The sequence below is a fragment of the Garra rufa genome, chromosome 18 (assembly GCF_049309525.1).
Source record: "Garra rufa chromosome 18, GarRuf1.0, whole genome shotgun sequence".
Lineage (NCBI taxonomy): Eukaryota > Metazoa > Chordata > Actinopteri > Cypriniformes > Cyprinidae > Garra > Garra rufa.
Window position 1 is genome coordinate 32,089,993 of NC_133378.1, and position 24,541 is coordinate 32,114,533.

Genomic DNA, 24,541 nt, shown 5'->3' on the forward strand with positions numbered 1-24,541 from the left:
TTTTTTATGCGGTGTAATATAAAAGCGCTGCGAGGAGCCGAATTAAGCTTACAGTGGCTGTTTCTTTCAAGCACGCCGGCCTGCCAGTCTGTGACTGATTAACTAGACTCCAGACGCGGGACTCTATCTTTCACTCCCACTTGCCACTTAAGGATAGAATAAACCTGAGGGAGTTTTTGATGGATTCTGCAGATGCAGTATATTCATTGTAGTTTAGGGCATCCACAGGAAATGATCCTTACCCAGAATGCCTTATCCTCAGACAGATTACTGTGCTTAACCATCCATTAGCCAGAGCTCAGCTCCTCTCTGCTCTCATCTTTGATGTGTAACTCCTGGGTATTTAGCAGCCGACTGCTCATCAGATAGAAAAGACCGCCCGACCTGATTTACAACCGCCGATGTGACTGTTTTATACTGTTTAGGTTTTTGCTTTATATTATATTTATGAAGATGCGTGGGTTCAATACTACCAACGATTTCTGAACCATCCAGATAGCGCAGATTATGCTGAAATGAAAGCAATAAGCCTTGAGAGGCCATGCGTTACAGTGATTTTAATGCTGCACGAGTATCTAAAACACTCTTGACTTGAGGTAAAATTACTGTAGCGCATGGCCTTATTGCTTTTATGAAATGGCAGCAGTATAAGGAACATGATAAAAGGGAACAATTTTTACTAAATGGTATGTTGAACTATAGCATTAATCAGAATGAACAATTCTTTGGGCAAGTATTATTGTTTCTTGGCCTAGCAAATAGAGCTATCCATGTTATAAAATGCTAGAAATCATTTGATGATTGACTCTTCTATGTTTCTCTGCAGAGAGCATGTTGAGGACGGCCAGCAGCCCAGACAGTCTGCGGTCCAGGACGCCCATGATCACACCCGATCTAGAGAGCGGTACCAAACTCTGGCACCTCGTCAAAAACCACGACCACGCAGATCAGCGTGAGGGCGATCGCGGGAGCAAGATGGTGTCAGAGATCTACCTGACACGACTGCTGGCCACCAAGGTGAGCTTGCATGAAGTTTTCTCTCTTGAACTTTCCATTTAAGGGTGTGTTTACACTTGCCATGTTTGGTCCAATTAAAACGAACTCTGGTGCGATTGCTCTGTTGGTGTGGTTCATTTGAGTAAGTGTAAACGCTGCCATCCGAACCCTGGTGTGCACCAAACAAGCGCTTCCAAACAAACCCTGGTGCCATTCAAATTAAATATCAGTGCAACATGGACCAAATTCTTCTAAACGAACTAAAAACAGGAAGTAATGTCAAAATGCGATGCTATGTGACATGAATTCTAACAGGGAACAAGCGCTGTATCCAAACTAAATAAGCAGAGTAGGTAAAGTGCCTTTTAATAGAGTTCGCAGGTGGTGAAAGTAAAATCATATGCACACAACAACGCACCTTTTCCTTTTGTTTGGTGTGTTCGATAAGTTCTGTCACAAAATTTACATCATTCAACTCAACCAATCAGGTTGTGAACAAATCACTATGCCTTTAGTTTCTGTATCTTTAGGTTTGCTGTCAAAAATGTGTGAACGCTAAGTGGACCAGAACCAAATGTATCGTTTTCTATTTTGGTCCGGTCCAAATGAACCAAACAAACTGAACTACAAATGTGAACACACCCTAAAATGCGTTTTGGTTTATTGGATCAAAGGTAGACAAGGGAGACATATTGATGGTTTTAATGCATCTTCTTTGTCCATTTTCTTTAAAGGGAACGTTTACGGGCGAGTGTATGGTATAGGCTTTTTCTGATCTTTTGATCTGATGTTGTGAAATAATCTTGCACAATTTACATCTGAACACAAAAGGAGGTAACAGAAAACCAAATACAGTAAGCGCTGTGCGTTTGTATTAGAATCAGGAGTGGTAAAAGAACATTGAGAATTCAGTGCTGACTGAGAAATCGCTTGAATCTTGTCGCATCGTGTCTGGTTAGCACACAATATAATATTCCTGCTATCTCATTTCTAGTCTTCTGTTTTCCTCCCCCATTCTTGGTTGTGTAGCTTATTGCTTTGCCTCCTAATTGTTAGGCTAGGGAAAAAATGAAATCAGAATATGTTTACAAGCCTCTCGGGTGGTCAATTTTGATACATAATAGAAAACGATAGATAAATGTAATGCAGGAGCGGAAGAGAACAGCAGGAGACAGGTAATTTGTTGTGGATCGAGTGCTTCATGGTGCGTGGTGACAGAGCGCGGAATGAATGCTGGGAAACCTCGCGGACTGTGTCTGTCTGTTTCACACACACACACACACACACACACACACACACACACACACACACACCAGCATCCTAATCAACACACTCCATATTATCTGAGAGCCACTGCTGTTCTCCCGCTCTCAGACATGATGAATAAACCGACATCTCCGGTTCGGCTGCTCCAGGCTCTTTAGCGATTTTAGACCTATAGTAAGTTTTCGCAAGCAGCGATTTTGTGCAAGTAGCCGTTGTAATCAATAGGAGAGGTTTGCAGCTGAGAAAGTTCTAGTATCTTCGAATCGTTATGTTTTTAGGCTTTTTGTGATGGCCAAATTTCTGGAATACTGTGATTGTCAGCTTGAGGAAGAAAAAAAATTAATGAATGTAATTGTAAAATGTAATTAATAATATGCAAAAAACATAATATTGTGCATTATTGAACTTTTAAAACAGAAAGCAAAAACATGTCCCATAATTTGTTGATGTTTTGTTAATATTTCTTGTTAATATTTGTTAAGTTAATGGTAACAATAAGCAATTCCAGTATTTAATGTTAAGGAGAATTTTGTTTAATTTTTCTATGATTAATGTACAGTGCCTTGCATTTCTTTTTCGCGTTTTGTTATGTTGCTGCCTTATGTTAAACTGTTTTAAATTACTTTTTTTAAACATCAGTCTGCACCTTAATGACAAAGCAAAAACAGAATTGTCACAACTTCATAAATGTGTTAAAAATAAAAAACTGATATAAGTACAGTATTCATAAGCTTAACTCAGTATTTAGCTGAAGCACCTTGAAGCCATGCTCCTGAGCTAAACTTCAACTGTCCCAGATAAGGGTATGAATACTTATGCAATGGAATCACTTAAGTCTTTTATTTTTAATACATTTGCAAAAATTAAAGTTTTTTGCTTTGCCATTATATTGTATGGCAGCAACATAAAAAATGTGAATAAAAATGAATGGGTATTAATACTTTCAGTGCGAAAGTATTAATACCCATTCATTTTTATTCACATTTTTTATGTTGCTGCCATACAGTATGTAATTTTGCTGTTAGGAAGCAACATAATGTCAAAAGCTTAGGGCAAAATCAGATTTAACATTGATTTCATATTAAAATGGGACATTGACAGTCATATTATTAATAAAACTCAGGTAAGACATTTCTGTTTTTCTTCTTTCTCTACAGGGTACATTACAGAAATTCGTTGATGATTTGTTTGAGACGATATTCAGCACGGCTCACCGTGGCAGTGCCCTCCCTCTCGCCATCAAATACATGTTTGACTTCCTGGATGAGCAGGCGGACAAACACCAAATCACAGATTCAGATGTTCGACACACCTGGAAGAGCAACTGGTGAGGAGCGGGACTGCTTAAATTTTTTTTTTTTCAAGAAATTACTGTTTTGTGATCTCATTATCTACCTTTTTCCTTCCCCTCGTCCTCAGTTTGCCATTAAGGTTCTGGGTGAATGTGATCAAGAACCCTCAGTTTGTGTTCGACATCCACAAGAACAGCATCACAGATGCATGTCTCTCTGTAGTGGCCCAAACCTTCATGGACTCCTGCTCTACATCTGAACACAAGCTCGGAAAAGATTCCCCCTCCAATAAGCTGCTTTACGCTAAAGATATTCCCAACTACAAAAACTGGGTAGAAAGGTGAGTGAAATGAGATCTTGCTAAGCATAAAATGCCCTTATTAGTCTGTAATTATAACCTTCAAAGACCCCAAATCATCACACTCATCTGGACCTGCTGTTTTGCCATCCTGCAGGTATTACTCAGACATTGCGCGCATGCCCGCCATCAGTGATCAGGACATGAGCGCTTATCTCGCGGAGCAGTCCAGACTCCACCTGAGCCAGTTTAACAGCATGAGCGCCCTCCACGAGATCTACTCCTACATCACCAAGTACAAAGACGAGGTGAGAAAAGAAAGGCTGTTTTCTGAATGGAATACTAGCATACTGCGCAGAACAGTATGTGTACTGTTATTTATATATGCTACAGATGCTAAATACAAATAATAAAATGCAATTAACCATAATGAAAAATAGTGTGTAGTATGCTATTCTTACGACTGTGTTTTAGTGCCACGTTAAAAAATAAAAAAAATACAAAATTACGAGATGACTGTTTCGAGAATAATGTCGAAATGTTTAAAGAATAATGTCGAAATGTTTTAAGAATAATGTCGAAATGTTTTGAGAATAAAGTCGAAATGTTTTGAGAATAAAGTCAAGATAGTCAAGATTTCGAGAATAAAGTGGAAATTATGAGAATAAACTAAAAATTATGAGAATCAAAATACCAGAATAAAGTTGAAATTTACGAGAATAAAGTTGAAATTTCCAAGAATAAAGTCAAAATATTCAAGAATAAAGTCGGAATGTTTTGAGAATAATGTCGAAATGTTTCGAGAATAATGTTGAAATGAGAAAAGAAAATGCAGTTTCAAGAATAAAATTGAAATTATGAGAATAAAAACTAAATGCTTCAAGAATAAAGTCAAATTGTTTCGAGAATGAAGTTGAATTGTTTCACAAATAAAGTCAAAATGTTTAGAGAATAAAGTTGAATTGTTTCAAGAAAATAGTAGAATTGTTTTGAGAATAAAGTCGAAATGTTTTGAGAATAAAGTCAAAATGTTTAGAGAATAACGTTGAATTGTTTTGAGAATAAAGTCGACTTGTTTCAAGAATAAAGTAGAATTGTTTCGAGAATAAAGTCATAAAAATATTTTGAGAATAAAGCAGTAATGTTTTGAGAATAAAGTCGAAATGTTTGGAGAATAAAGTCGAAATTATAAGAATAAACAAAAAATTATGAGAATTAAAATACCAGAATAAAGTTGAAATTATGAGAATAAAGTTGACATTTCCAAGAATAAAGTCAAAATATTCAAGAATAAAGTCAAAATATTCAAGAATAAAGTCAAAATATTCAAAAATAAAGTCAAAATATTCAAGAATAAAGTCAAAATTTTCAAGAATAAAGTCAAATGTTTCAAGAATAGTCAAAATTACGAGAATAAAGTCGGAATGTTTTGACAATAAAGTCGAAATGTTTCGAGAATAATGTCGAAATGTTTCGAGAATAATGTCGAAATGTTTCGAGAATAATGTCGAAAAGTTTTGAGAATAATGTCGAAATGTTTCGAGAATAATGTCGAAATGTTTCGAGAATAATGTCGAAATGTTTCGAGAATAATGTCGAAATGTTTCGAGAATAATGTCGGAATGTTTTGAGAATAAAGTCGGAATGTTTGAGAATAAAGTCGAAATGTTTCGAGAATAATGTCGAAATGTTTCGAGAATAATGTCGAAATGTTTCGAGAATAATGTCGGAATGTTTCGAGAATAATGTCGGAATGTTTTGAGAATAAAGTCGGAATGTTTGAGAATAAAGTCGAAATGTTTCGAGAATAATGTCGAAATGTTTCGAGAATAATGTCGAAATGTTTCGAGAATAATGTCGAAATGTTTCGAGAATAATGTCGAAATGTTTCGAGAATAATGTCGAAATGTTTCGAGAATAATGTTGAAATGAGAAAAGAAAATGCAGTTTCAAGAATAAAATTGAAATTATGAGAATAAAAACTAAATGCTTCAAGAATAAAGTCAAATTGTTTCGAGAATGAAGTTGAATTGTTTCACAAATAAAGTCAAAATGTTTAGAGAATAAAGTTGAATTGTTTCAAGAAAATAGTAGAATTGTTTTGAGAATAAAGTCGAAATGTTTTGAGAATAAAGTCAAAATGTTTAGAGAATAACGTTGAATTGTTTTGAGAATAAAGTCGACTTGTTTCAAGAATAAAGTAGAATTGTTTCGAGAATAAAGTCATAAAAATATTTTGAGAATAAAGCAGTAATGTTTTGAGAATAAAGTCGAAATGTTTGGAGAATAAAGTCGAAATTATAAGAATAAACAAAAAATTATGAGAATTAAAATACCAGAATAAAGTTGAAATTATGAGAATAAAGTTGACATTTCCAAGAATAAAGTCAAAATATTCAAGAATAAAGTCAAAATATTCAAGAATAAAGTCAAAATATTCAAAAATAAAGTCAAAATATTCAAGAATAAAGTCAAAATTTTCAAGAATAAAGTCAAATGTTTCAAGAATAGTCAAAATTACGAGAATAAAGTCGGAATGTTTTGACAATAAAGTCGAAATGTTTCGAGAATAATGTCGAAATGTTTCGAGAATAATGTCGAAATGTTTCGAGAATAATGTCGAAAAGTTTTGAGAATAATGTCGAAATGTTTCGAGAATAATGTCGAAATGTTTCGAGAATAATGTCGAAATGTTTCGAGAATAATGTCGAAATGTTTCGAGAATAATGTCGAAATGTTTCGAGAATAATGTCGGAATGTTTCGAGAATAATGTCGGAATGTTTCGAGAATAATGTCGGAATGTTTTGAGAATAAAGTCGAAATGTTTCGAGAATAATGTCGAAATGTTTCGAGAATAATGTCGAAATGTTTCGAGAATAATGTCGGAATGTTTCGAGAATAATGTCGAAATGTTTCGAGAATAATGTCGAAATGTTTCGAGAATAATGTTGAAATGAGAAAAGAAAATGCAGTTTCAAGAATAAAATTGAAATTATGAGAATAAAAACTAAATGCTTCGAGAATAAAGTCAAATTGTTTCGAGAATGAAGTTGAATTGTTTCACAAATAAAGTCAAAATGTTTAGAGAATAAAGTTGAATTGTTTCAAGAAAAAAGTAGAATTGTTTTGAGAATAAAGTCGTAATATTTTGAGAATAAAGTCGAAATGTTTTGAGAATAAAGTCGAATTGTTTCAAGAATAAAGTAGAATTGTTTCGAGAATAAAGTCATAAAAATATTTTGAGAATAAAGCAGTACTGTTTTGAGAATAAAGTCGAAATGTTTGGAGAATAAAGTCGAAATTACTAGAATAAAGTCAAAATGTTTGGAGAATAAAGTCGAAATTATGAGAATAAACAAAAAATTATGAGAATTAAAATACCAGAATAAAGTAGAAATTATGAGAATAAAGTTGACATTTCCAAGAATAAAGTCAAAATATTCAAAAATAAAGTCAAAGTCGAAATGTTTTGAGAATAATGTCGAAATGTTTCGAGAATAATGTCGAAATGTTTCGAGAATAATGTCGAAATGTTTCGAGAATAATGTCGAAATGTTTCGAGAATAATGTCGAAATGTTTCGAGAATAATGTCGAAATGTTTCGAGAATAATGTTGAAATGTTTCGAGAATAAAGTTGAAATGTTTTGAGAATAAAGTCAAGATTTCGAGAATAAAGTTGAAATGATAAGAATAAAGTCAAAATTTTCAAGAATAAAGTCGAAATGTTTGAGGAATATAGTCGAAATGTTTCAAGAATGAAGTGGAAATGTTTCAAGTATAGTCGAAATTACAAGAATAAAATTGAAATGTAATTAAAGAATAACATTTTGTAATTTCAACTTTATTCTCAAAACATTTAGACTTTATTCTTGAAACATTTTGACTTTATTGTCGTAATTTCGACTTTATTCTCAAAACATGTCGACTTTATTTTTAAAACATTTCGAATAAAGTCTAAATAATTTGAGAATAAAGTCGAAATGTTTTGAGAATAAAGTTGAAATTACAAGATTTAAATTGTAGCAGTTAAAGTTACTTTTGAGAGTATAGCCTGCACATGCAAATAGCCGGATTGGGAGCACCAGACCACCGGAATTGATTTGAATATATGTGGGATTATTAGCAGATATCATATTATGTCTTATACTCGCACAGACAGTATACTTGAAAATAATATTTCACATCTTGGATTGCATTGATTAGGCCTATTTGTAGTGCGCCAGCTATCCAAAAACAGCAATAAGCAATTCTCGTAATTTTGACTTCATTCTTAAAACATTTTGACTTTATTCTCATCATTTTGACTTTATTGTCAAAATATTTTGACTTTATTATTGTCATTTTGACTTTATTCTCAAAATATTTAGACTTTATTCTCGTAATTGACTTATTTAACGTAGTACTAAAACACAGTCATAATTCTGAAGATATTAAGAAAAAGATTAAAAAATATGGCGGCTACTTTGACTAGTTCATCAGATTTTGACCAAAGCGGACTAGAATAGGCTGTTAAAAAGGCAAAATCTGAAATCTAACACTTTTAATACATGGCCACTCAGATACAGTATTATCCATGTAGCCCTTCACACATAACGCCATCTGACAGCACACACGAGATCATGTGTCAAAAGCAGTGACTCATTCCAGCCAGGCTGGATAAATGGAGAGATAATGAGCCGCCGAAGGAGACCATTTAGTTCTACCTCACAGAAATGAGGGAATGTGTGTGTGTTTTAGTGAGAAGAAAAGAAATAGACACAGTGGGTCTGCACAATTATTCCTACATTCGCAACTGTGTTTCTTCACCCATTAAGCAGATATAAAAAGGTGTCCATAGTTAGCAGCTAGCCTTGTTTCTTTCTAAACGATTTCATTTCCGTCCTCTATTTCCTTACCTTCGGGAGAGTTTAGTCTAACACAACTCATCAAACATCATCTCGGCTCTCTATGAAACCACTCTCCCTTTCTCTGTCTGACATTAATACACTGCAGCTGGTTGCGTTTTAAACAGCCGTTTATGTTCATTAGTCTTTATTATCCAGATGCACACGTGTCCACACGAACACCCTCGCTGAACCTGCGTGAAAACAGGAGGGAAATTAGCAGTCCATTATCTGACGCTTAGGGTGTTGGAGATTATTTTCTTCGCCGTTTCCTTTACATTTAGACACTTGCTTTTGGTTAAACCAAACAGATGGGTGTTGGCATCACACGCTGTTTTGCAAACAAGTTTTAAGCGGCACATTTGCATTTCTGTCAGCAGACAGACACCTACCCAAAGGAAGTGATGAAGCCAAGTGGTTAAAGATCTTGACTTGTTTGAACCCCACCTTCTTTATAGGAGAAGTTCACTTCCAGAACAACAATTTACAGATAATGTACTCCAAGATGTTCATGTCTTCCTTTCTTCAGTTTTAAAGAAATTGTTCTTTGAGGAGAACATTTCAGGATTTTTCTCCATATAGTGGACTTCTATGGTGCCCACGAGTTTGAACTTCCAAAATGCATTTTAAATGCAGCTTCAAAAGATCCCAGATGGGGTTCTAAACAATCCCAGTTGAGGAAGAAGGGTCTTATCAAAACGATTATTTCTTTTTTAATTACTTTCAATTAAATAATAATTAATATACTTTTGAACCTTGAACGCTCGTCTTGTCTTGCTCTGCCTGAACTCTGATTTTGCGGTTCCAGACAGTTAGAGTATGCCGAAAAACTCCCATCTCATTTTCTCCCTCAATTTCAAAATCATTCTACAACGCTGTTTTACCTTTTTTGTTAAGGGTGTTTGATCTTTTTTGCGTGTTCACACTGCTAACTTCTGCAGCAATGTAGGACGATTTTGAAATGATTTTTGAGGTTGAGTAGAAAAAAAGTTTTCTTTCGACATACCCTAACTGTCTTAAACAGGAAAAACAGGCAGGCAGAGCAAGACAAGATGAGCGTTTGAGGTTAAAAAGTATATAAATTGTAATCAAAAACAACAACAAAAAACAATCGTTTTGCTAGATAAGACCCTTTTCCTTTGCTGGGATCATTTACAATCGCATTCGGGATTGTTTGAAGCTGCATTTAAACTGCATTTTGGAAGTTCAATCTTGGGGCACCATAGAAGTCTACTGTATGAAGAAAAATTCCCCTTAAAGAACATAATTTCTTTATGACTCAAGAAAAAAAGACGTGAACATTTTGGATGACAAGGAGGTGAGTACATTATCTGTACATTTTTGTTCTGGAATTGAACTTCTCCTTCAAAATTAAAAGAAAAGTTCACCCAGAAAAAAAAAATTCTGTCATTAATTACTTACTTAACTTTTTTGTCGTTTCAAACCTATAAGACCTTCATTCATCTGCGGAACACAAACTAGGATATTTTTGATAAAATCCGAGAGTTTTCTGACACTGCATAGACAGCAATGCAACTGACACATTTAAGGACCACTTTTTGTGCGCAAAGAAAACAAAAATAACAACTTTATACATATTTAGACATATTTAGATGAATAATCCCTTTAACATTATCAAAAATATTCTTCTGAACCATAAAATTTAAATTTGCTCTGCTTCTGAAACGACTGTTCCTTTCAGATGACATCATCAAGCCCTTCTGTTTTTAGCCCCTCCCCCAGCACCTTTTCACAATCCAATCAATTCCCATTGCATAAAATCAAGTTCATTATTTCAAGTTTTAGTCCTCTTAGGAAGTTACTTACTAGTTTAGAAATCGTAATTGCGATATAATGAATAATTGTTTACATCCTAACCAACACAGGAAGCATTTCAAGCACCTGTGCAACAAAATAAAGAGCAAAAACCCACATAAAGTGCGTAATTAAGGCTTTGTGTGTTTTATTGTTCTTCTGCTACCTTAGAGAGTATTATGGGAAATGTAAACCAGCTATATAAGTACCAACTAAACCATAAAAACACTCTAATCTGAGCTCATTTTCTCCTCTACAGATCCTGTCCGCACTACAGAAGGACGAGTTAGCTCGGCGACAGAGACTGCGCAGTAAACTGGAACAGGTTATCGACACCATGGCTCTGGCAAGCTGAGGACCCCCTCCCCGTCTCTCCGCCCACCTCAGCTGGCTCCCTCCGACCTCCTGACCCCGCCCCCGAGCCTCACCCACAGTCACATACACACACACACATACACACATACACAAACACACACACACACACACACACACACACACACACACACACACACACACACACACACACACTAAGCTAACGGACTGCAAGGACAGAAGCAGTACACTGGAGACCCCTCAGCCCAGGGTGGAAATCCTCTTTCATCACTTCCTTTGAACTCAACACCCACCAGAATGTCTCCCCGGACGCCACGTCCATTCCAACTTATGAGGACTTCGTTTTTTGGATTTTTATCATTTTTGGAGTGTGTGTTGAGCCACGCTTGTGTGCTTTTACTCACCAAGGATGTCTTGTATTATGAGCCAGAAGACCTTAAAGCCCATGAAGGATAAAAGCGGTGTTTTTTTCGTCCCCACAAACAGAATTTTGTTCTAGCGCTTACTTTAAACATTTTTTAAACATCAACTCTTTGGGTTGATCAAACAACTCGCTCACTCCAGTCTCCTGCCACTTGTGTTACTGCTGAATTTGCACAATTTACAGGAACTACAACAAATGAAAATGATATAAATATATATATAAATGTGTATAGATATATAAATACAACTGCATTTTTATACAAAAAGAGTGAAAAGATGCGTACAAAGTTTTCCATTTTAACATAGAAAAGAATAAGTTGAATTTGATATGTGAAACAAAGACTGAACTATGAAACAAAACAAAAAAATATCGAAAAAAATGTCCTGTGCCATGTTTTATTTGAATGTTGTTTAGTGCAAAAAACGATTTTCTTTAGATAAAAAATGTGCTTTGATTTAAATGTTGACTACCCTAGTAGTGACTGAAGAACTGAGAGTGAAAAAAATGTGCAAAAAAGAACAAACTCAGACAAATGTGTTCCCACGTGGTACCTAGTGTTTTTGAGGGAAATCGCCCTCGTGAAAAACAAAAGGTTCATTGTTTAGTTGGTGGATGAATCTGTATATTTAGTTTGTACACTTTTTTCAACCTTTATTGCTATTATGGTTTCAGTCTGAAAGCCACTTGAGGACATTGTTTGCTATTCCGTAGGAAAACTCGATCGATGATTAATAATTGGCTGTTTTCATCTTGTGTTAGTTTCTCATATTCAGTCGTGAGCACTCTTAAGCCTCGGTCATTTTTGCACAAATCAGTCTAGAATGAAGGAAAACTTGAGATTGAAGAACCGACGAATGTGTTCCGTTACTGTTGATGTCACATTCCGAGAAGCTTCAGTGACGTCACAGTAAATGTAGCAAATGTTAAGTCCATGCAGTTCCACTTCTCTTTTAGCAGTCTCCGCTTTTTGAAAGCTTAACAAAGAACGTGTTTTTAATGAATGCTACCCATCTTAAAAAGGTGGCAACACGTTCTTAAACGCCCATCAAGTCAGCACTAGAAGCTTTTAATGGAGTGTTTGTATTTATTTTGTCGTTCAATTTGAGCTCATAAGCTACTTGGCCTCCTCGTGCCATTTTTATTTGATGTTTTTGTGCGCTTTTTCTTAATTCAGCAGTCCGCTAACTCGTTTGCATCAAGATTTTGCAGTGTTACAAATACAAATGTGAAGCGATTCTCAAACTGTTTCAGGGGTATCAAGCAGATAAAGTCAAGCTCTGCTACTTTTCTTCGCCATCTTGGTTGTTTTTCGGAGTTTCTCTTTATCTTCTCTCTTGCGAGCGTCGGTAACTCTGCGAGGATGTGTGTTGCAGTGACTCGCTTTCATGTGCTGCAGCAGTTCTCTTAAAGTCAGTCGTGTTCAAACAAGAGAAAGCCTTCCCTCCTTTGGCTTTCCACTGAGATTAAAGCAGAAGTAGACTTTCTGAGATGCGAAGGAAACGTCTTTGAAAGATTTAGGTCAGAAACCCAACGAGAGAAAGAGCGAGGCGCACCAACCGAACGTTTGTTACCTCAGCCATACGTCAGGGTTCGTTCCAGCTGGGAAAGTAATAAGGAATCACTCTTTACACATTTATTTATTTTGGGATTACGGTTTACGTTATTGATTTTATGACATTGCGATTTCTCCTAATCAACCAGGAGCAGGCCTCCACAACTCTCTACAACGTATCTTCCACAGTAAAGACAATCTCCTTGTAGACTTTGCCTTCGCACAGGTGTTTACCGAAAACGAATTAGATCGATGTTGGATTTGCTTGCTTGTTTGTGTTTAGCCCTCCAAAACTCTTAGCGATCATTTATGTCAATCTTAGAGCAAGCTACATGGAAGGAATCGTCAATGAAGTAGATAGACTTCCTAAAGTACAGGACGCACTACTGTCGGACGTGTGTGTCTTAATTTTAAAAAGTAGAAGGAAATGCTGGACGTTTAGCATTACAGGTGTCTTAGACCTTTCCGTCTGGCCTTCCTTGCGTTAGTTCGTTTTCAGTAGATGAGTTTCTGCATGCTTCGACATTACAAAATGATTTGAGAATACAAGCATGCTGTTCTATTTTCATTCCAAAGCTTCATTCTACATATCATAATATGTACTTTCTAACCATGTTTTTTTTTTTTACTGTCGTTTCCGAATGGAAAAATCTCAATGTGCTTTGCTTTGTGCTATGTAAGCGGGACTTTGGTGATGGTGATTGTAAAGCAGCTGGTTGCATTGTAATGTCTCAGGACGTGTGTTTCACTTTGATGTCGTCTTTGCCTTTCTTTTCATTCGACTTTTTTTATGATGAGTGCTATCTTTGATTTTTCAGTCGTTTTTAGATGTTGAGTTGTGGAACGTGGAACTCTTCAGAGATACTCTACCATTTCAAAGACTTCGCTGTGTAAAGTATTTGAGTGATGCTTCTCATTTTACAACAACACTTGTTTTGACAACTACTTTGAGTACAGGAACAAACAAACTAAAAAAAGACGTCGTAGTAGAGGAAAAACAAGCTGAACAGAAGGTGTTTCAGACTCACAGAGCTTTCGTTTCGCACTGAGTGCCTTGTCAACTCCTCTCTCGTTTTTCTCGGCCCCCTCCATTACCCACAGTTCATCTCTTTCCATACGCCTCTTTATCTCTGTCTGGCCACGCCCTCGTTCTTACACTCCTCCTCAGTCCAAAAGACCAATCCGGGTTTTGATTTTCGCTCATGGTTGAAAAAAAATCCTTTTTTGGAAGGATGAGTTAACTTAAGCATAGGAACAAAATGTGAGCATGTAGATTTCAAAGAAAACGAAAACTAAAGAATTTTAATACTTTATTAATTCTGATACCTTTTGAAGAGTTTCAGACTTGAATCAACTGTGACAGGTTGGCTGTTAAATGCTCATTGTGTAAATATTGTGCTCTTTCCTATTTTGCAAATTTATTATGTGTAAATAAACACATGCATCAAGGAGAGATTAAACATTTTTCGCTAAAATTGCTCGTGTCCCTGGTCTTCTGATTTTCTGTTATTGCCTCACTATATTATATATCCACCTTTTTCCTTCAACCTGAAAGTAAGCCTACTTCCGGGCAAGACTTCCGCTTCATTAGCCGCTAAAGGAAAATAACGAGAAGAATAACAATGGGCAGTAAACTGTAAAACCAGTGTGTTCATTATTAAGATAATACATTAAAATAATGGTAAGACACACCAATTTGTTTTGTACAGCTAAAAATAGCTGGACATGGATGAGACTGGAAGCTAGACCCATAAAATTGACAAATAGCCATGCCCACTCTTACGGGAAGAAAAAGGTGGATAGAAAAGATGCATTATCTGTCAAATTTAGTATGATTTTTCTGTCAAGCCTGGTGGCAAAAAGGTCCATTGTCAAAACTATAGTAATGCATGAGGGTCACTTTCCAAATACACAAATTTCTGTTGGTCAACGTAGTGAATTTGTGTGACCATCTTGAACACAATACGAATTTTTATGATCTTGATTTTAAATATGAAATTTCATCTACCAACAATAAATATGACTGCACATTAAGGGCTATCAGACAAATTCACAGGCCTGGAATGACATTTTATGGTTGGGCCACTATAGATTCCATAGATTCCTCTTTGTTGCAAAATTTAGAGATAAGGCAATCCCAGAGTGCATTGTGATGAACTGGAACTTTTTATTACACATTACACACACACACACACACATATATACATTATACTAATGGTTGTACCCACTCTTATTGGAAGAAACAGGCGGATATAAAAGATGCTTAGATTATCTGTCAAATTTAGTATGATTTTTCTGTCAAATCTGGTGGCAATCTGGACCGTTGTTAAAACTACAGCATTGCATGAGGGTCACTTTCCAACCACAACTTTTTGTTGGTCAACCTAGTGAATTTGTGGAACACAATACACATTCATGAGGAGGAATTTCTATGATTGAAAAAAATCTGGATTTCCAATATGAAATTTAATCTACCAACTATAAATATGCCCGCCCATTAACGGCTGTCAAATAAATTAATGGGCCTGGAATTAAATGTCATGGTTGGGCCCCTATTATGGTTCCTAAGGAGCCATTTTGTCACTTTATAGATTCCTCTTTATTGCAAAATTCAGGGATTTCACAGATAAAGCAATCCCAGAGTGCACTGTGAACACACAAAATCATGAAGTGTTGATGATGATTATAAATATGCTTAGATTACATTAAGTATTGAAAATTATCGAAAAAAACTTTCGAAAATTACAGATATACACACCCATATATAAAATAATGAATAAAACTATACCAAAACTATATCAAATAATAAAACTGTAAAATATAGCCTATATAAACACACACATATAATCAATCACCTTATTCACCCACTCTTACGGTGAATAGAAAAGATGTGTTATATGTAAAATTTTGTATGATTTTTCTGTCAAACCTGCTGGCAAAAAGGTCCATTGTCAAAACTATAGCAAGGGCCACTTTGCAACCATGCAACTTTATGTTGGTCAACATAGCGAATTTGTGTAACCATCTTGAACACAATACAAAATTCATGAGGAGGAATTTCCATGACTTGATTTTAAAAATGAAATTTCATCAACCAACAATAAATCTGACCACACAAGGGCTGTCAGATAAATTTACAGGCCTAGAAATGAAATTTTATGGTTGGGCCACTATTATGGTTCCTAAGGAGCCATTTTGTCACTTTATAGATTCCTCTTTATTGCAAAGTTACAGATTTCACAGATAAGACAATCTCAGAGTGCATTGTGATAAACTAGAAAAAATAGACCATTATGAAGTGTTGATGATGATTATAAATATGCTTAGATTACAATATTGATTTTTTTTTTAAATTACACATTACAGATACACACACACACACACACACACACACACACACACACACACACACACACACACACACACACACATAAATACAAACAAATAATAAATAAAACTACTATATCAAATAATTAAACTATAAAATATAGCCTATATTGTCAAAACTATAGCAATGTGTGAGGGTCACTTTCCAACCACACAACTTTTTGTTGGTCAGCGTAGCAAATTTGTTTAGCCATCTAGAACACAATACAAAAATTCATGAGAAGGAATTTCTATGGCTAAAACAAATCTGGATTTTAAATATGAAATTTTATCTACCAACAATAAATATGACTGCACATTAAGGGCTGTCACATAAATTCACAAGCCTGGGATGAAATTGTATGGTTGGGCCAGTTTTATGGTTCCGAAGGAGCCATTTTCCCAGCTGAAAAAAAAACAAAAAAAACAGCTAATACCAGCCTAGGCTGGTTAGCTGATCTTACAGTAGCTGGTTTAAGCTGGTCTCCCAGCCTGGCCAGGCTGGTCAGGCTGGTTAGGCTGGTTTTAGCTGGTGGTTTACCAGCCTGACCAGCCTGGAAAAGTGGCCAAAAACCCCTCTAAAACCAGCCTGCCTTCCAGCTATGACCAGCTAAAACCAGGCTGGTTGACCAGCTAAAACCAGCCAACCAGCCTAGGCTGGTTTAAGCTGTTTTTTTCACCAGGGTTGCTACTTTATAGATTCTTCTTTATTGTAAAATTCACTGATTTCACAGATAAGACAATCGAAGAGTGCATTGAACTGGACAAAAATGAACCATGATGAAATGGTGATGATGATTATAAGTATGCTGAGATTACATAAAATATTGAAAATTATTATTATTTTTTTTAAATTACAGATACACATTATCGGACGAGGCCGGAAGCCAGACCCATAACATTTACAAATGGCCATGCCCACTGTTATGGGAAAAATCTGGTGGATATTTGATGGAAGGCAATCCTGCAACCTTTAGCCAAAAAAACGTACGTGCTAATGCTAACACGGGAAAGAAGACCACGCCGTTTTGTTTGAATGACGGAGAAGCTTCACTACGCTGAATAAACTGCTTTTGTGAGGAAACAACTTTTCATTTAAGGAATTGACAGCCTATCGGCTAATCTAAGCATGTTTTACACAAAACAGAATTGAACTATTTTTAGGGTTTACTCTTAAACAAATGCGGCTTTATTATAAAAGTCACATAGTTTTGCTACAGATGGGATTCTGTTTACGGCACTTCTAGTGATTCCAGTTGACGCTTACATACCGACCGTACGAGTTCTCCAATGGTAAGTAGACCATCGTATCTTTAAATAACAAGACCATCGTTGGCAATAGCAAGTAAAAGTGATCAAATCTTGAAGCTAAAACACTGACAGGAATGGGACAAGTCCTATTTCAATTGTCTTTGATGTTTTAGAAGACAGTTGCCTGTGTAGACAGAAGCGCTGAAACGGCGGTGAACTGTATGCACGTGTGTTTATCTGATAGTGTCCTGACATTTGAGTCAGGGTAATGATGGAAGAGCTGAGATTTGGCTCTTTATTCAGCTCAGTGAGCCCCGCAGATGAAACTGCCCCCATTAGTTTGGAGCATATAATCGCTCAGACTAATTCAATTAAAACTCTTTTTGAAGGAAAGCTCAAATTGCCCTATGATTGCGAGCCCACCGAGTCTTTAAATGATTCTGTCAGACTCAAATGTGCATGTACCAGTAAAGCTGTGATTTATGGCTGCCTGGCAGTGGATGTGATTTTCTTTCCTCTAAGCAGTTACAGTCAATGACGGCCGCCGCGAACGGCGAGAGCAATTAAAGCTCCATTCCACTTTTGTTGCTAGATGAGCGTCTTGAGCGACACAATGATGCTCTGATTCTCTCAGTGAATAGTTTCACATGCGTCACTTCTTGTCAGGCACCTTTTCCTTTCCTTTTCAAGAAGGGCTCATTTTCCTGTACTAGTGGTTGTCTTACTGCTTTCTCTCCAGATTTCTGCAGGCCCAAATGGTGTTTTAAATTTTTATTAAGTGGGTGGAGCATAATGAACAACTGTCCTTCAAGGAAAATCAAAATGCTTCATCGTCAAACAATTCTGATTTATTTACATAAGTAGATTGTTGCATATACACTGGCGGTCAAAGTTAGGAATAATTAGTGTTTTATTATTTTTAATATTACAATTTAAGATAATAGTTTCCTATGTGTTTATATTTTAAAATGCATTTTTTTTTCCTGTGATGCAGAACGGAATTTTCAGCATCATTACTCCAGTCTTCAGTGTCACATGATATTTCAGAAATTATTCTGATATGCTAATATTATTCTGAATGTTGAAAACAGTTGTGCTGTTTTTATGGAAACCATTATACATTCAAAAATGAATTAAATGGATTAAAAAGTGACAATTACAATGTTACAAAATATTTCATTATTTCAAATAAAAGCTGTTCTCCATCAGAAAAAGAGTATCACAATTTCCTAAATTTTCAGCAGCATTAAATCAGCATATTAGAAAGATTTCTGAAGGATAAAGTGACATTGAAGACTGGGGTAATGGAATAAAAACAGCATAAACAAGACTTTTACAAAACATTGCTTTTTTATGACATAGTGTAAGTGTACACGACAAGTCAAAAGATTTTTATTGTTTTTTTTTGTTTGTTTGTTTTTCTGCTCACCAAGCCTGCATTTATTTGATCCAAAGTACAGCAAAAACAGTGAAACTTTGATATATTTTTACCATTTTAAATAAATGCTTTCTATTTGAATATATTTTAAAATGTAATTTATTCCTGCGATTTCAAAGCTGATTTTTTTTTTTTTTTTTTTTTTTTTTTGTATCATTACTTCAGTCACACGATCCTTCAGAAATCATTGTAATATTCTGATTTGCTGGTTGAAAACAGCTGAGTAGATTTTTTGTCAGGTTTCTTTCTTAGATTAATAGAAAGTTCAGAATAAGTTTCACATCTGAAATAGAAATCTTTTGTAACATTATAAATGTCTTTATCATCACTTTTAATCAATTTACCACATCCTTGCTGAAACAAAAGTATTACTTTCTATCATTTCTTTCGGAAAAAAAATTATACTGACAAGCTTTTGAATGGTATAGTGTATGTTACAAAAGCTTTTTTTTTTTATTTCAGATAAATACTGATCTTTGGATCTTTCTATAATCAAAGTATCTTACAAAATATACTCAACTTTTTTAGTGATAATAATAATAATAATAAAAGATTATTGGACAAATCAGCATATTAGAATGATTTCTGAAGGATCATGTGACACTGCAGTAATGATGCTGAAAATGTAATTTTGATCACAGAAATAAATTACATTGTAAAATATATTCAAATAGAAAATACTATTTTTAAATAGTAAAACATTTCAAAATGTTATTGTTTCTGCTGTACTTTAGATAAATAAATATATATATTTCAAATAAATGCAGGCTTGGTGAGCAGAAGCGACTTCTTTAAAAACATTAAAATTCTTAAAAGTTTTGACTGGTAGTGTAACTGAATTCTAATTTTGATCTAATGAATCTAATCTATTCCTTCTCTAGTCCTTGGGTCTTAATGTTTACCCACAAAGTCCAAAAAATCAAATGTGTCAAAATACAAAATGTGTTCATCAGACCTTGCCTGGTAAATGCAGTCTAAATAAAGGGGTACTTTTAATTTGACATGTCTCGACAGGAACAGATGTCATCATTAAAGACTTTTGGTCATTGTTTCCCTGGAACACAAACTGTGAGGATTGGGAAAGTGATGAACGACAGCTGTGAATGGAGGTAGAGTCTGTAGCTATTCATGCAGATTTGGCGCTGGCTTTCCAAACACATTTCTTCAAGTGCCTTCAAGCTGGTTTAAATGAACGGTGAAGAGTTTTGTTATTTATTTTCACATTCTGGTTTAGTTCACCATGAAGTGCCAAACAGACACTTGGACTTTGAAGTTTAGCTGTTGTTTGGGAAAAAAAAAAAAAAAATTACAGTTGAGGGTTTGCACTTACGTCACAGTTTGGTTAGTTACCTGGATGCACAGCCATATTTTGGCAGTACTCGGATGTAAACAACAGCATGAATTGCACGGATAATGTGCTTCTGAATACATTGTTCTGCTAATTTATGCTGTCTAAACCATGAAAAAAAAAAACATGTGGAAGCTGCTAAATCTTATAGAGAAGGACTTAGCAAGAAAGGGTGCAGTATTTTGACAAGCTAAAGTTAATAGGTGGTAAAGATGCATACAAGGAGTATTAATTACACTGTAAACAAAATCTGTAGAAATTACAGTATTACTGGCAGCTGGTTGCCAGTAATTTACTGTAGATTTTAATTTATGCTATTTACTGGCAACAGTTTGTTCAAAGTTAATTGAACATTAAACATTAACAAGTCTTTATCTTTACAGAATAAAACTAAAATAACAGCCTCATGCAAAGCATTCTGGGAAACAAAATCTGAAGAAAAAAAACAGAAAAAGGTTGATGAAGGTTTCTGGTTCCCAGAATGCTTTGCAGTAGGTTGTTATTTTATAGTTTTATTCTGTAAAGACAAAGACTTGTAAATGTTTAATGTTCATTTAACTTTGAACAAACTGTTGCCAGTAAATAACATAAATTAAAAATCTACAGTAAGTTACTGGCAACCAGCTGCAGAACTACAGCAATTTTTTTACAGTGTAAGGTATCAGCCTAATATTTCACCTACCTGACTGGAAATGATAAGAACATAAATGTTGTCAATATTCTTGCCTTGGAAATCCTGGTTCAGTTTGGCCAAACACAAACGCCTTTTGTTGCTCAGACAGTTTTTTGCACTCTTCTCCTTGATTTGTTATAACTTTTCACAGTCTGTTGTACTCCAAATGTTTTTCCTGGTCCAATCAATTAGTACAGCCCAAAACATGACAATAACTGACCATTTTCATGAGTAATAATCAGCAAAATATGTCAGTTTTGTTTAGTTCAGTGGCATTGTTTACATTTAGTGCCGCCAATATGGCCAATTGATGACACGTTGTAAAAACACTCATAACAAAAATAAATGTATCGGTACAAAAACAATATATGATTTAGAATTTATTTTGCATATAATTGATGTTTTTTGCTTTTTTGTTCTTGGCTAGTTTTGTGAGATTCTCCCATTTGCTGATATTTCACACCCTCCACTGGCTGAACTTATCTCCCTTCCACCATATTTCCCCTCATATTTTTCTCAGTCCTTCTTCTTCTGGCTCTCTTTTTTCCCTCTTCTAAGCATCTCTCCTCTGCTTAGGGCCTCCCGCTGACAGACAGATTCTTGAATGGCTGATGGTCAGAATAAAGAGACACAGATGTGGACAATTATCTTCCCGCTCACTCATGCGCGCCGCACGCGTCCCTCATCTCGGCTCTCGGTGGGTCTCCGAGGACAGGGGCTGCTGATGAAGCCATGGGATTGCCCCCTGGAAATGATCACACCTGCGTGGAGGTAATAAGATGGCGGTTTGCTGAGAGCCAGTTTGATTACCGAGCTTGGAGACGTGGAGTGTGATTGGCAGTGGAATGTAGACAGTGTGATTAGGGGGGACGGATCTTGGCTGTTACTTCTCATGGAGCAAAGGTGTCGAGCATATAGATGTTGGAAATATGTCGAAGCATCAGTTCTAGCTGAGTCAACCGATTATGAGGCAGTGTTGGCGTGTGCCATCTGTGTCTTAGCGATGAGTTTTGTTCAAAAATCTCCAAAAACAGATTGAATGGCATCATCTTCCACGAATAAAGGTTTCCACTATATATATATGTATATATATCTCAAAAGGTTGGAACAATTAATCAAGCTTAACAAGGCTGTATTTATTTGATGAAAAATACAGTAAAATCAAAAAATATTATTACAATTTAATTTTAGTGTATTTTAAAATGTAATTTATTCCTGTGATGCAAAGCTGAATTTTCAGCAGCCATTACTCCAGTCTTCAGTGTCACATGATCCTTTAGAAATCAGTCTAATATGCTGATATGTGCTCATTTCTTATTATTATAGACATTGAAATTTTTTTTGCTGCTTAGTATCTTTGTAGAAACCGTGATATGCTACTATTCAGAGGTTTAGGTGAGATTTCTAAAGTAAGATTTTTAAAGAAATTTATATACTTTAATATACCAATGATGCATTAAATTGATAAAAAGTCAAAGAATCCTGAAAAAAAGTAATCAATTCTCATTTTTGCGAAACGATATTGATTCTTAAATCTCAGGGATCGATTAGATTAGCGTTTTCAGTTAGTGAACGCTACCTAGTAGCGTGCATCGCATCCAATATACAAAAATTGCAATAAGCTCTGTGCTTTGTTACTTTTGATATGAAACAATGTCTCAGATTTAAAATTCTGTCCATTTTATTATTGTATTCAAAGAATAAATGCTGCTTAATGTGAACATCCGAAAGTATGTTAAAAGAAATAGTACTTACAGGACTTACAGAAATCCGTATCCTGTCTCATTTAGTGTTTCAAAAAGACATCAATAAGTCACATTTACCTCAGAAAAAAAAACATATTTGGTGACCATAAAGTTAATAGTCAGCTAGAAAAATGAACTCTAGAGAGGAGCATTTTGCTAAATATATGTGCACCATATAACATATTCATTAGGGGCCAAGCACAGAAGGTGCGAAGAAACCTAATGGCACACAGATAGAGAACAGTCATAACATTAACCATAGCAAGTTTGAAGTCTCTAACTCAAATTCTCTAGCGCCACCTCTTGTCCAAAGTTTCACTTGGGTCATGCCAAGTCAAATGGACACCAAAATGTAAAAATCATATTGTTTTCGTTTTTTCGCTGTTTTTAATAGTTTGTAAAGCCTACTTTTTTTTTAACTCGTCCTAGACGGTTTGTCTGATTTTCACCAAAATTGGCTCAGATAAACTTCAAGTTAATTAGTCAAACCGATCTTGAATAATGCATGAACGAGTTCTACGAAAAGCATTCAAAAATGGATGTGAGGCTATATCTCCACAACGGTTTGGCATATTGAGACCAAACTTGGTTTGTGTTAAAACAAGCATGACCTGAGGGTACCTGCAGTGTTTTGGCGCAGTGCCACCTAGTGGTCAGGAGATATGAAAAATGGCTATTTTTTATAATTTCTAAATGGTTTGACCAAAAATCACACTGGTCTCTTTAGATTCAGTGGAACATGCCGAGTCAAACCATACCCAATTTTCCCATGTCAGCCATTTTGAGCATCGGCAATTTTGAGTTTTGTTGTAAAATGCTATATTTTACAAACTCATTGACATGTCATTATGAAACTTGGTATGTGTCTTTAGCACCATGCCCTGACAGTACTCAAAAAGTTTGGAGGCAAAAGTTATAATAACATTTTGAAAAATGCTAATAACTTTTGTTTAAATTACCCTACTGTAATGAAACAATTGGTCTTGTTATATTCCTGGGATAATGGCGAGAACACCAATACCAATTATGCCATAATTGGATGAACTTCCTGTCTGCAATTTTGATTAATGTTGAAAACCTACTGTTTCTAACTCCTCCTAAAACATTAGTCCGATTATCACCAATAATTCCATGGTTGACTGTACTTCCTGTCCACCATTTTGATTTGTTTTGAAAACTTTTTCGAACTCCTCCTCGACCATTGGATCCAATTTTCACCAAAATCTAATTAGATAATCTTCAGACTGTGCCGACAAACTGTTATGGATTTCGTGTTGATAGACAAAAACGTTTTTGTATAGCGACGCAACAAATTTGAGGCATGATGCCAGACTACATCTGAGGCTGTATCTCTGCAAAGCTTTGACATATTGACACATTGATTTAATAACAGTGCTATCTATTGGTCAAAAGTGACATCCCATGAAATCATATTACTAAAGGTTGTATTTATGATTTTTCAGCCATTTTGATGAAAATCATTCTAAAATGGCTTTAATTACTCATTATTGCAGTTGGTCAGCCACTACATGCCTAGTCTCGCGTAGTCAGACCTTCAGACTGACGGCTGAAAGTCTGGAATTCATGGCAGTTTTAATTGGCCAAGGCCCGCCCATAAGGCCGTTTGACCGACATGTCAAACAACCAATCACAGTTCGTTTCGTTCAGCGTCACGTTTCAGGGTGTAGAAATGCCCCCACAAGTCATTGAAATAACCAGCATTGAAAGTTAACGAAGAAGAGGGAGAACAAGCAGTAAGTCAGTAACTTGTTCGCGAACGTTGCAAATGTGTATAACAACAACGGCGTCTGCATAAGCACCTTTTAGCAAAACGCGAGTAAATCATTCTGCGCTTTGTT

General features: G+C 35.4%; 1 protein-coding gene across 1 annotated transcript in view; it reads left to right on the forward strand.

The window, feature by feature from the left end:
* Nucleotides 1-12,229, forward strand: part of plxna1a (plexin A1a) — a 275,583-nt gene extending 263,354 nt beyond the window's left edge. Inside the window, exons 28-32 of the mRNA XM_073822714.1 lie at nt 827-1,017; nt 3,420-3,589; nt 3,682-3,894; nt 4,010-4,160; nt 10,812-12,229. Of these exons, the coding sequence (XP_073678815.1) occupies nt 827-1,017; nt 3,420-3,589; nt 3,682-3,894; nt 4,010-4,160; nt 10,812-10,907 (821 nt within the window). The 3' untranslated portion in view covers nt 10,908-12,229. The remainder of the gene's footprint in view (nt 1-826; nt 1,018-3,419; nt 3,590-3,681; nt 3,895-4,009; nt 4,161-10,811) is intronic.
* Nucleotides 12,230-24,541: the final 12,312 nt, after the last annotated feature.